The 13,376-nt window shown below is 35.2% G+C and overlaps 2 protein-coding genes across 7 annotated transcripts in view; one reads left to right on the forward strand and one right to left on the reverse strand.

The window, feature by feature from the left end:
• ANKS1B (ankyrin repeat and sterile alpha motif domain containing 1B) overlaps positions 1-13,376 on the forward strand; it is a gene marked incomplete at both ends in the record, with an annotated part of 793,016 nt that overhangs the window by 172,975 nt on the left and 606,665 nt on the right. The gene's annotated exons all lie outside the window — the stretch shown is intronic.
• GARIN6 (golgi associated RAB2 interactor family member 6) lies at positions 2,815-4,235 on the reverse strand (the record flags this gene model as incomplete). Its single annotated transcript, XM_084254836.1, has 2 exons — positions 2,815-2,928; positions 3,621-4,235. The coding sequence occupies 2 exons, from the start codon at positions 4,233-4,235 to the stop codon at positions 2,815-2,817; spliced, it is 729 nt and encodes a 242-aa protein (XP_084110962.1).

Below are 13,376 nucleotides of genomic sequence, written 5' to 3' on the forward strand. Positions count from 1 at the left end.
TTTCATCTCTTCACTTAAAGTTTTTACATATAATGTGGACATCATACCTGTAAGTGTAAATGAGAAAGGAAATTAGCATAAGTTTTATTTAAATATACCATCACCTGCTTTATAGCTTACCTAATTCAATGCTTTTGCCTATTTTTTTTTTGTTCATTGAATTAAACATCTTTCTATTTTATATTTTAAAGTAGAATTCTTAGGAAGTATTAGGGTGCTTATAGTAGCCAGATCATTCATAAAGCCATCAATAATATGAGGCTGAATTTCCCCATCACCTTTTATTTGTTTTATTTTATTAGGCATGCTAGTAGGCTTGGTAATACCTTGGTTTTGGTTCACAATTTTGGTAATATTAGCTATTTTTCTATTAATATTGGATACTTTTCTGTGAAGACTGTTAATATTTTAGTATTTACATTACCACAAAATATTTACCTGTCTGCAGCTTTACTTTAAAAAAAATGATGTGTTATATAGATTTTTTTGCTATCAAATTCATTGAATTTCTCGGTCTTGTTTTTTGTTTAATTCATCTCATCTACAATTCGTTTTAGCATATTTCAAATATGACTCTAGTTTTCCTATGATTTTCCAGTGGATGGTAACTTCCACTCCTTTATATTTTATTCTATTTGGTTTAGGTTGTCTTTTAAAATCTTTATTTTGTTTCCCAGATTTAAAAACCACATTACATAAAATATAAAGCAGGGACAATTATTGTTTAAAGTTATTAGATGATATGACTGCCTGATTTTTAAAAATATATATTTTCTATTATTATTATTTTATAAGTATCCTTATTGGGGTTTTAGTTGTTAAAGCATTTAATCTACACAGGTAGTTGAGAATTGTTACTGCATTAAACCTATACATTTACAAGAGTAGAATTCTTTTACCAGTATTCTCATCTACTCTTACTAATGTTCTCAATTTGTTGATGAACTCTCCCTTAATATATATAAATATACATATATAACTATAAGAAAATTGATTCATGTGTGATAGCACAAAACTATAAAAATACTTTTCTATTTTATACTAATATTAATGTGTAATGGTTCTTTCCTTTCATATAATACGTTTGTTATGATGCCTCCAGGTTCATATTAAATGTAAATTTATCCCACAATTGGCCACATTTTAAGAAAACATGTATTTTTGAAGCCTTTTTTTCAGAACATTAAAAATCACTAAGCCATTAACACTGTGTATCTAGAACTGCATGAAAATCTACCTTACAGTTTGCTATAGGAGCCTGTGGATCAGTGTCATAGCAAAGCATTATCCAACTACATATATTTATTTCATCTATATAACACTTAATTTGATTGGATCCAGCAGTCGTGTTCAGTTTCAGAAACATGAGGCTTATGGAAATAGACCTATTTTGAATCCAAGTTACCTATACATTTTTGTTCTGGATTATAAGACTATGTGATCAAACAGATTTTTTACTTGCAAAATTAGAATATTGGCTGATCCCTGTGGCTCTTACCCCTCTAAGATTACCATAGAGTTTTTGCCAATTTTTTTGATTCGATCCAATATTAAGTTTTATCTATGTTTTTCTGTAGTATTTAATCTTTCCATTGTGCCTAGATTACTGATATTTCTGCAAGAAGCAACATCTCTTAAATTCATAAAAATTTAGAACTCAATATAACATCAGAGCATTAAATTAAGGTTTAGTATAATCTTAAAGGAAGAATTAGAAGGTAATCAAGATTGATGAGACTGGGGAAATGAAGGCCTTTCTAGAAAGTGTAAATAAGCACAAATTTGTTTAACACTCCTGACAATAATCACTATTCCTATTTATAAAATGCCTAGTATTTGCCAGATATTTCACATGCATAATCTCTAATTCTCAAAGTACCTGTTTAACTAAGGAAAGAGTTAGGGTACTCAAAGTCAGAGTTAATGAGTGGCAATGCTATATTCAAACCTGGATTTTCAAAAGTTATGATGTGATGTCATGTCGCTTTCCTGGTATCATTTACATTATCCTTCCTCTTATTGGCTGCTTCTGTCTGTGATTATATATTTTGAAAGTTTTGGGAGCATAGTCTTTGGCAAATAACTATGGACCATAAATGGATGAGAGTCTTAGAACATAATCTTTTAATATTTTATTCTGTCATTTGTTCATGTATTTACAAAAATCAAATTAAGGGAAAGTTAGAGATAGTTCAGAGCCTGATTATAAATTATTAATTTTATTGCTACCCTTTCCTATTAATAGAGTATTACTTATTAGAGCAGACAATTGAGTTAAATTGTATAATGGTAGATGATACTGCTTTCCTCCACAGACTTAGAAGAGATATCACCTCTGTACCATATGGGCTTTGAGGCTGAGGCTCTTTTCTACAGTCATTCCTGCTGGGTGGAGACCCTCTAGCTTCTATCCTTGTTCATTCAGCCTTCACTCTGCCAGGTTGAGATAACGGGGTCTCAGTACTGAGCCTTGACTGCTTCTGCAGTTACTATAATCATGCCCCCTCTGGAGAGAGGCCAGCAGTTTTTTCTAGACATACCATCTGTGGACAAGGGCTTGCCACCCTTGCTAACAGCATTCAGACATGTTGAAAGCATCTACTATAGCCACACTGGCTCTGCTTCCTTCTGAATCTGTGAAGGCTGCTCCTGTTTGCGCTGTTTTACTTCTGAGTCTGTAACTTGGTTGCTGTCACATCCACGGCACTTGTGTTGATACTTATTATTTCCATTCCTCCTGCTACCACCCATGCCCCTTTATCAGGCTTTGTGACTGCAGAAGTATGTGACCTTGTTTGGGGAGGAATATTGAATTCATTCCTCCATATTATAATTACAGTGGGTGGTCTCAACTATTTCAGGGTTCATATGAAGGTTCCTGATGCTGAATTCATCTTGATTCCCTTCATAGAAGTGAACAGAATCTGCCTATGGGCGAGACAAAGAAAGTTAGACCAGAAAAGTCTCCTCCTGTAGCCATACAAAGAAGAACTTATAAGAACTCAGAGGTCGTAGGTCCAATCTCCCATCTGATGCAAGGACACCCCCCCACATATTCCCACAGTGATGCCTATGATCATTCCAGGTTTGCCTGAGCAGTTCCAATGCCAGTGAGAGCTCTGTCATACCCAGTGAATAACCTCACACCTTTTAAATACACATGTGAGTATTTCTGCTGGTCAAGTCATATGCATTATAATATTTTGATAGCTGCTAACAGATTGTTCACATGCATACAAGAACATCTCACTGCCACTGATGTATAAAATTATCAGCACATGACAGTCACGAGCAGAGTTTATGTCTCACAACACAGTCGACCAGGGCTGGAGTCGCATATGTTCAAGGACAGGTAGTATATGTTCAAGTAGTATATGTTTGTTCAAGGTCAGCATGTTGCAGCTGGCATTATAATTTGGATATGAATTTAAGAGTTGCTGACAGCCGAGGAATCTCTAAAATACAGCCTTGGGGGACTCTTTGGATAAGTGCTGAGAACCTCCCCAATGTGGCCTTCAAACAGAGACTTATTTAACTGTGAGCCCTTTTTTCATATGCATGCATTTTCCAAGTGAGCCTCAGAACTAATGCTTCTGCAGATGTTTAAAAGCAAGACTTACCATTGGGCTCCTATTGTCTTCCTCAAACCCAGGTATGTTCAGTTTGTTTCCAGCTGGGATGGCCTGGGTTCCACTGAAAGCCTCTACTGGTGGTTTCAGCAAGTAAACGAGATTTTCCCAGTGAACAAAAAGATCTCTTGTATCTGAAGGGGGACATAGCTGAAGGTAGAAAGAGCGGCCCGTGACAAGCTTCAGGCGGAGCTGTTGTTTGGTGCTGTTATGGATGGATATCTTTACAAGCTTCAAGGGAAACATTCTGGTTAGCTCTAAGATCTGTGTAGGCTTGTTACTTCTTTCCCGGGGGGCGGGGCTGTATCTGTGGTAGTCATCAGAGAGAGTGGCTGGTCGGGCCAGCAGCATGATGTCAGGTAGTGTGAGGTGGGGGCTGGTACGCACGATGCCCACAGTTACCCTTCGGGCACGGCTGTGCACATCAATCACTTCTCCTCTTTTGCTGATCTGTATGAAGTCACTCTCAAACATCGGTGCATACTTGAATATAGCATACTCCCCTTTGTACAGCTGCTGCTGCAGTTTCCCCATGCAGGTGTTAAACATGCCCGTGGCAGGGCTGCTTTGGGCTGTGTAATACGGTAAATCAGGTGGACAGCTCATGGCTTTATTTTATAGAGACAGCTCCTGGGGGCTCTCCATACCCTCCTTACCAAACCTTGCAGGATTTCCTGGTCTTTCTAACAGGTGGGCTAGTGGTGGTCTTTTGCAGGTATTCTCTCTGAGTCACTGAGGTCAGAGTGGGGTGCTGATTAGGACTGTTCTGTGCCAGAGACAGGATTTGATTCTTAATCTCAATTGCCTCTCATAGTCTCACTGCTTCTCTCCTGCCCATTGTGCTCTGTCCCCAGAACACACCCTTTGTTTCTGTTGCCCAGGAGCTCCTCTCTCAGAACAGGAACTCTGTCCTCTCAGTAACCCCCCACCCCCTCACCATGCCACCCATGCTGTGGCTTAGCCCCGCCCCTTCTCCCTGGCAAATTGCTTTCTGAAAAGGTTAGGCAAAGATTCCATTAGGTGTAAGTTTAAAATATACATATTCTTTCATTCAGTACTTTAACTATAGATAATATACTTTAAAGAGATAATTGGACAAGTTGGTAAACAGGTTAGCACAGGATATTTATCAACATATATTGCATCTTTAGTTTGTTCTATCAAAGCGAATACTTTTCTTCTTTCTGCATTGAAATATTTGGTTATTTATGGTAAGATAAGTATGCCTACTTTATGATTTGTAGTCCTATTCACATGTCAGTAGCAATTCTTCCTGTCCAAAGTCCTTATATCTTAATTTCCATTTCATGTCTGTGTTACTTATCTTATATTGAACAAAAACAATCAACCTAACAGAAATTTAGCAACTAAACTAACATTCTAAAGGTATCCAAGCAGTATTGATGTTGTTTTGAAATAACTAGGTAGTATTGGACACATTATAAATCAATTTAGGTGCTTTAAAAAAAAAAGTTGACGCTAAATAGATTTCCTTAAAAGCACTAGTATGCCATATACATATATTACAAGATATTTGTCTCAGGGTTCCATAAAGAACCTGAGTTAATTGCCTTGTCTCCAGGGAAACTAGAAGTTATATTACTTGAGAATTTTTTCCCAAACCAGCATCCAATCAACAAGAGCACAGCCTGATAACCATCCTGTGGGGCATTCTGGCAAAAGATGGAACATTTTTATGAGTCTGATGAAGTTTACCTAAAATTCCTCTAGCTAATTAGAAAACTGTCTTATTAATATTAGCCTCAATACTTAATATGCTCAGCTGGCTGAACAAATAAAACCTGAACCTGAGATTGGGAATTGCTTTTTATGTCATGGCAGCAGCTTTCTGAGTGCTTGCTCTTAGAACATATTTCCACTCAGGTGGTCCCTAGGTATCTGCAGCTCTGTGCTGCCTCCCCTCTGCACTGGAGTTTGTCTTATTGGGTAAGTCATTTGACCTCCCTGTATCTTTTCTCATCCTTAGCATTGACATGATTCTTTAGGTAAATTTGACTGTGGTGAAAAACTGGAGGACAGTTGTTCCACAGTAGCAGAATTGTGTTCTACAGTTAAGTTATGTGGAAAGCAGAATTATTAAATGATGAATTTAGATACTGAACTGAGGAGATTTCCAAGGGAAGTGTTAGAGGTGAGGTCTTGGTTACTTGTATCTGCCTAGAGCAACATGTGAGAGGCAAGAGATAAATTGAGTGAAGAACTTTTAATCAGAAAGGAACCAGGACTTGATTATTTGAAATGTTCTGCATTTATCCAGATTGAAAATGATAAGATTTATGGATTCACTGTAAAGAAAGTGTGTTATCGCAAGAAAACCAAAATATAGTTGGGTAGAGATTATTCACTCAGAGGGCTCTTTGAAGAGATTAGGAATGTGTAGTTTAGTTTACTCTTTTTAGCATAATCCAGAGAAGGGATTATCTAGAAAGATGTGTGGAGGAGCCTCTTGTCTAATGGAATGAATCGCTGTGATATATATGGTAAACTCAGAGCTTTTTGAGGACCCCACAACAGACACTACCAGGTTGGACTGAAAGGAATAGGGAGAAGACAGAATAAAAGGTTATTAAATGCCTAAGGGAATGGACTTTTATAGGAAAGCAAAAGGTTTTTAAAAACTATTCAGTTGCAAATACATGCTAACCTTTATGTAATAGACATTAAGACTCAGAAAATAGACTGAGGACCCCCAGAGAATGGAGCCAGGCACTACACAAGGTTAGTCCTAGACCTTGAAACCTAGTGGGGTTAGCCCATTTGTTTTTCTAAATTGATTAGGACTGTTGATTCCTTCCCCCCACCTCTATTTTTAGTTCTCTCTGTTTGAATGAAACTATAATCTTGCCTGTCCTACCTATGTGTTTGGGGAGCAAATACCTTGTTTTCTAGCTTCAAATATTCACAGATGTGTTATAATGCAGTGTTACTTCAATTAAAAAATGAAGTAAAAACCAAAACTCACAGATGAAGAGGAAATTTGTTCAGGAAGAGTTATACCCAGAGTTCCACCCATACCTGATATGGATGATGAGATGGAAATACCTTGGTATAGCTGAGTCAGGTAAACCTAAGTTTTAATTTTAGCTTTGTAACTTATTATTAAATAGCTGTCTATTTTTTTTATAATCAGTAAACTTTGGAACATCTACCTACTTTATAAGGAGGTGGGAAAATTGGAGAGCACATGGAACAGTGCCATTAAGTAGCCTCTCAATAAAGGATAGACATCATTGTTCTATTCCCTTTTAGAAGAATAAATCATTATACCTTTTACGAAGACATGTCTCTGCTGAATAGCTCCAGGGATACAAATGTGTTCTGTAAAGCCCCAGCTTTAGCTAATACAAGCTATGAACCCTTGAAAATTTGACCCTTCATTTCCTCATTTCTAAAAGAAGGATAATAATAATGGTACCAACACTGTAGCACTGTAGATATAAACAAATAACATATATTACTTATAGTAAGTGCTTACAGTAGTACCTAGCACTCAGTTAATAAATATTAACTGGTAGAACAGGTAGTGAGAATAGAATTCTTCCCAATAATACTATATCCCAAGTCACCTACTATATTTTTTCCACAGCAAAAGTTCTTTGAGTTCTTCCTTTCAATCCACACTAGCTACCTACTAGCCACCTACAGTTGTAGACCCTTAATAAACATTTGCTGAATGAATTTTCTATGGCAAGGGTGTGCAAATTCTCTTTATAAAGGTCAAATAGTAGATATTTGGGGTCTTGATGTTCTATGGTCTCTATCACAATTACTCTATTCTGCCATTTTAGCATGAAAGAAGCCATAGGAAGTATGAAAATGAATGGGCATGGCTGTGTTTTAATAAAACTGTATGGAAATGGGCAGTAATCTGGATTTTTTGCTGAAATTTATAGACCTCAGGTCTATGGTAAAAAGAAATTAGAACCCTAATCCTAATAATTAAATATGCATCACAATGGGTTTATTTGGAAATAATTACAGGTGAGAAAAATTTTTTATCTTGCATAGAAAGATGGAACCATAGAGAAGAGGTGTAAATTCTGTGAATCCCCAAATTGCATTCTCCACAAAACTCCAAATTGCCAGTTTCTAAACTCAAGCTCAAAGCACAATTTCAAAAAAAAGAAAATTTTATATGTTCAACTTAAACACATTTCTCAGTCACTGAGACCAGATTCATGTGGCTAAAGAACCATTCTGGACTTTCAGAAACTAATTTCTAAATGAGAGTGAGTAATGTGAGATAGTTTGTCTTCCAAGTATTGGTGAGCAACAGTCCAAACTGAACAGCTACTTCCTTCCTAAAATCCTCCTTATTCTTCTCCTGTTGGAAATAATTGCCTTTCCCTTACTATTCAAATAATTTTGACATCAGCGGATTGCTCCCTTTTATGATAGTAATTTATGTGGTCATGTAACATCTGTTCATTTAGGTTATAAACTGCCCGAGGGCAGTATCTGTGTGTCACAAATGTTTGTATTCTCTAGCACACTCTACTATATGCCTTCCATGGCAGTTGACACTTAGGCTGAACTTGTTGATCTCTGAATTTTTTTTTATCATCTTTGTAGGAAGATAAGCTAGAATGTTATCGAAAGCTCTCACTTTGCTCTGTTCACAGCATACTCAACTTCTCTGTATCAGCCTCAATTTCTTTATTTGTAAATTCCATAAAACATTAACTCTCATTTTATTATATATCTAAAGTATGGACTCAATTTCTCTTTTTGTTTTACCCACTACTCTCCTATATAAATCTTCTAAATGTGACTAATCACTAACCCATTAGTAAGTAAATGTAAACAAGATGAAAAAGATAAATAAGTTTTTCATTGAGTGTGAACTAATGTTACTATTTGTTCTCTGCATCTGCCAGTAGATATTTTATCCATTGTTCTTTTTACAGTTATATAGTAGCAAAAAATAAAACTGTGTTTAATTTGAATGAACTGCTAGAAGGACTTTTTATTGCTTTGCTTTGTGGCTAAAATGAAATTTGTCTCCACTTATTAGGCTCTTACATTCTGAAAAAAAGGTAAAAATGAACAGGAATTTTAAGGGAATTTATTAGACAAAAGAGAAAGTGGTGTTCTACTATCTTCTGATGGTCAGTAAATATTTTATCTTGAAGAGGAGAAACACTTTAAAGAGATGAATGATATTGCAAACTTTGTTTTCTTTTCTGTATTTCTGGCATGTTTACGTGCCTGGGTATAATACACTGTGATCCTTCTGGGAAACCCTACAGACAAGCGCTGCTCAGGCTAGGTCACTGTTTTCCCTTCTCAATGTGCCTCTTCCTCTTATTATTCTGCTGACCAAATTGCAATTTCCTAAGATGGTTTTGTATTCACCTTAGTGGATCAGTCAGACTCCATGATCTCTGAAATAGTAGGCTCACTGGAAAAATGAATAAAAAATACCTTCTGTTAGATGTGAGGGTGAGGGCTAGGGGTGGTCATGAAGTGGATACAGCTATAGGGATGGAAGATGTCTAAAGGAGAGGAAACAGTAGGTGAGTAGTAGTGCAGATAGATAGTAGTAATAGGGTAGACTGAGAAGAAAAAAAGAAAAGGGAAGAACGTGAATTGCATTTGTAATCCTTGGCTGCAAGGGGTATATTGATTTTTCAAACATTTACTGATGATGGGAATACAAGGTGGAAACTTGAGCAATTTGTCAATGTCACCTGAATGTGGAGAAGGAATTGCAGAATGTTATACACCTTTGATGAACCATTTTTCATTGCAACAAGTAGACAGCTGACTACCTAAAATACATTGAAAAACCATAATTTTAGGGGTGATCATTTTGTGATAATAAAGATTGTAATTTAATCTTAAATTATCTGGGGGACATATATTTAGCTCAGAAACCAAATACATTTATTTGCATTTTTAATGGAATAGGGCCTTCTCAGGTTAGAGCACTTTACAGACAATGCTCTATCTTCTTAGATAATAGAAGGCTGATTTATTTTAATGCCATAATTCCTTTCTATACAGTGAGGATTATACCTACTCATACAGTTCTTATGGTTTAAATTAGTTTCAAAAATGGCTTGGCGTATCAGAAGTGTCTCTGTTAAGTATCTTTTTGTTTTGAGCCTCAAAAAAATATAGACAAAATGTCAAATGACTTGCCAACTTTGTCGTTTAACTTCAGAATTTTGTTTCATACTAATGTTTAATGAAATGCAATGATTTCCTAATAGTAGATTCTCTTCATAGTTCTGTATTTATGAACATTTTTTTTTTACTGAGGTAACATTGGCCTGTAATATATAATTTTCAGGTATACAGTGTTATAATTTGACATCTGTATATACTACCTCATGATCACCACAAAAAGTCTATTTCTACCCACAATCATACAATTGACCCCATTATGCATTTCAACCACTCCTCAACCAATCTGCTCTCTGTATGTTTGCTTTTTTTTGGTTTTGCTTGTACATTTGGTTTGTTTCTTTATATTGCACATATGAGTGAAATAATATGGTATTTACCTTTCTCTGTCTGGCATAGTTCACCAAGCATATACCCTTAAATTCTATCCATGTGGTTGCAGATGGCAATATTTCATCTTTTTTATAGCTGAATAACATTCCAGTTATGTATATGTGTGTGCATTTATATATATATATGCGCGTGCATTTATATATATATATATATGTGCATACATATGTATATACAGGTATATATAGAGAAATCATTTTATGTTCATATGTATATATATATTTATCCATTCATTCACTGAGGGACACTTAGATTGTGTCCATATCTTGACTATAGTGAATAATGCTATAGTGAACATAGTGGGGCATATATCTTTTCAGATTAGTGCATTCATGTATTTCAGATATGAAAGTAGAATTACTGGCTCATGTATTATTTCTATTCTTAATTTTTAAAGGCGTCTCCATATTATTTCTCATAATGGCCATACCAATTTACATTCCACCAATAGTGTGTAAGAGTTCCTTTCCTCCACATCTTTGACAACAATTGTTTTGTGTCTTCTTTGTAATAGTCATTCTCATGGGACTGAGGTTGTATCTCATTTTGATTTTGCATTTCACTATAAGCGTTAATGCACATTTTTTCATGTGCTTGAAAAGACGTATATCTTCTTTGGTGAAATATATTCAGATCCTCTGCACATTTTTTAATCAGGTTGTTGGTTCTTTTGTTATTGAGTTTTATGAGTGCTTTGTATGTGTCAGATATTGATTCCTTGTCAGATATATGATTTATAAATATCTTGTCCCATTTTGTAGTTTGCCCTTTTATTTTGATAATTTTTTAAAAATTGTAAATAGTCATTTTGAAATATATTCTTATATATTTTTACTGGAATTAAAAAATACTGGTTTTACTAGTTTTAAGTCCCCCCATGATACCATGATTCTGGGACCCATGATGAGATTAATTTTGGAAACTTTGGTAGTCCAGCATTTGGAAGGACTTCATGTCTTGTAGACTATATGACATAAATTGCATCATTTTTCTTTTTCACATTGTCTTGTTTAAAGACATACTGGTGTAAAAGGAAGTAGACCATAATATAGTCAATATAACAAGCTAATAGACCTTAGAGAGAATCCTTTAACTGAAGATCACAAATGCCCTGAGTAAGAAGCTGCCTGGAGTATGAGAGATCAGAATGTAGAACCAGGTATTTAATCTCCACAAAGGAGACTTTCTGGATGAATGTAGTTATTCTTTAGCCACTCATAGAAGCCAGTTCTCTCAGATCATCTACTATTATCACCCAAACTGTCATCCTTGGAATGCTGTCATTGTATTCAATTTCCATCCCCTCTTTTATTTCATACTGTCTAGGTAATCAAAATTGTCATATGCTCATCCTCTCCTGTAACTGTTTCTTCTTGGCTTTCCTCACATTCGTGTGTGTGTATAAACTTATATCAACTGTATTGTTACCCTGAAATTGTTATGACTGGACGCTGGTTTTGTAAGTTTTAAGAGTCCTAAACCAAATTGAGTATAATGGACAGCTACTATTTTTTACTGATCCCTTTCTTCAATAATCATCCCTTCATCATGTTTATTGCTTTCTCACTATATATCAAAATGTTTTAAGTATGAGCGTACATAGTGGAAAAAACATTTTAATAAGAGAAATAAATAATAGCAAAGAAGTGAACAAGAAGTTTTTGATAGTGTTAAGTGCTATGTAAAAAATTTAGAGGTTATGGAAATGAATAATGAGGTCAAGAAATAGATGATAAATGAGATAACATTGTTAAGGTAGACCTCCCTGGGAAGGTGATATTTGAATTAATACTTAATGACAGGAAGAGACCAGCCACATGTTGGACAAAGTGAAGCACAGGGCAAAGACCAGAGAGACTGCTCTATGGTGAGTTTGGGAAAGTGTTAAGACTTGAGATTAAAGAGGTGGCTGTGGGCCAGATTTTATTTGGCTTTGTAGATCTGGATAAAGTGTTTTGAATTCATTCTAATTCAATCATTGGAGAATTGGAGAATCCAATCCAATCACCACAGGATTTTAGGCAAGGGTTTATGTAATATAATTTGCATTTTAAAAAGCCACTCAGTACATTCTTACCTGATTATATTTAGTATGTATTTGTATTTGTATATATTGGTAAAAGACGAACTACTCAAACAGAACACTAAATACCTAGAGGGTTCAGTGTGCTATAGGGCTAGATTTAGAGAAATCTCCCTATTTTGCGGAAAAAAGATTGTTCCCTCACTTCTAAATTAGCATTCTATGAAATAAATCTTCAGTTTTTATACTGAAAGTATTTTATGCTCTTTCAGAAGGAGGGAAAAATAAAGAAAATTATAAGAAAAAAATCATTTACAGTTACACTAAGTGAGACCATTTAGATGTATTTCTTGATTTTTTTTCTGTTCAAGTCTCTCTCTATATATATACATGTATATAAGCACAAATATATATATGTTTTCACTTTGGGGTTCTGCTAACACACATTTCACATAGTTTTTATAAACATTTTTTTATGAGACAATCTCTCACCAAGAGATGGAACTATCACTGAAGAAGTAATTTTCAAGATGGAGTGCAGGGGTAGATAAGAATTCTCCCTTTCATTGAAGATCCTTGAGTTTTTTTTTAGATTTATTTTCTTGTAGATTGGAGAAGAAGCCTTATGCTAAAGCCACACTTCTCCCCCACCACCCCGAGGAACAATTAATTCAGGGAATCAAAGGGAATGTAATGTTTTCATTCTCTTTGAATTATGAAGGCTGGAAATATGGTTACTGATTTGGGATGAGAAGATAAATAATGACATATGGAAGAAAGATGACAGAAAACCATAAGCATGATCACTCCAGAATATGTTTCAGTATAAATTTACACAGCAGAGAGATCCAATAAACAAGATCCTGTGAATATGCTTCATGTGGGAAAAAAAATATTAAAAAAATATGTTGGAGTACTTGTGTCGGAATAGTTCCCTATGAATCTAGGGAAAGTGAAAATCCTGTCCCAAGAATAACTTCCTTACTCAGAAAGAGAATTAATTTGATTACGCTCACCGACGAAATGACTACTCTTCTTGGGGAAGAATAGGTGAATGCTATAGAGAGGTTGCTTCTATTTTAGGGATCTGACACCATAACAGTTTGAGTTCAGCAGAAGATACATATTTAATGCACCATTGGCTCCAGCCTGTCATTAGACAAAACTTGTTAACATATTCTGTG

The sequence above is a fragment of the Talpa europaea genome (genome assembly GCF_964194135.1).
Source record: "Talpa europaea genome assembly, chromosome: 15".
Lineage (NCBI taxonomy): Eukaryota > Metazoa > Chordata > Mammalia > Eulipotyphla > Talpidae > Talpa > Talpa europaea.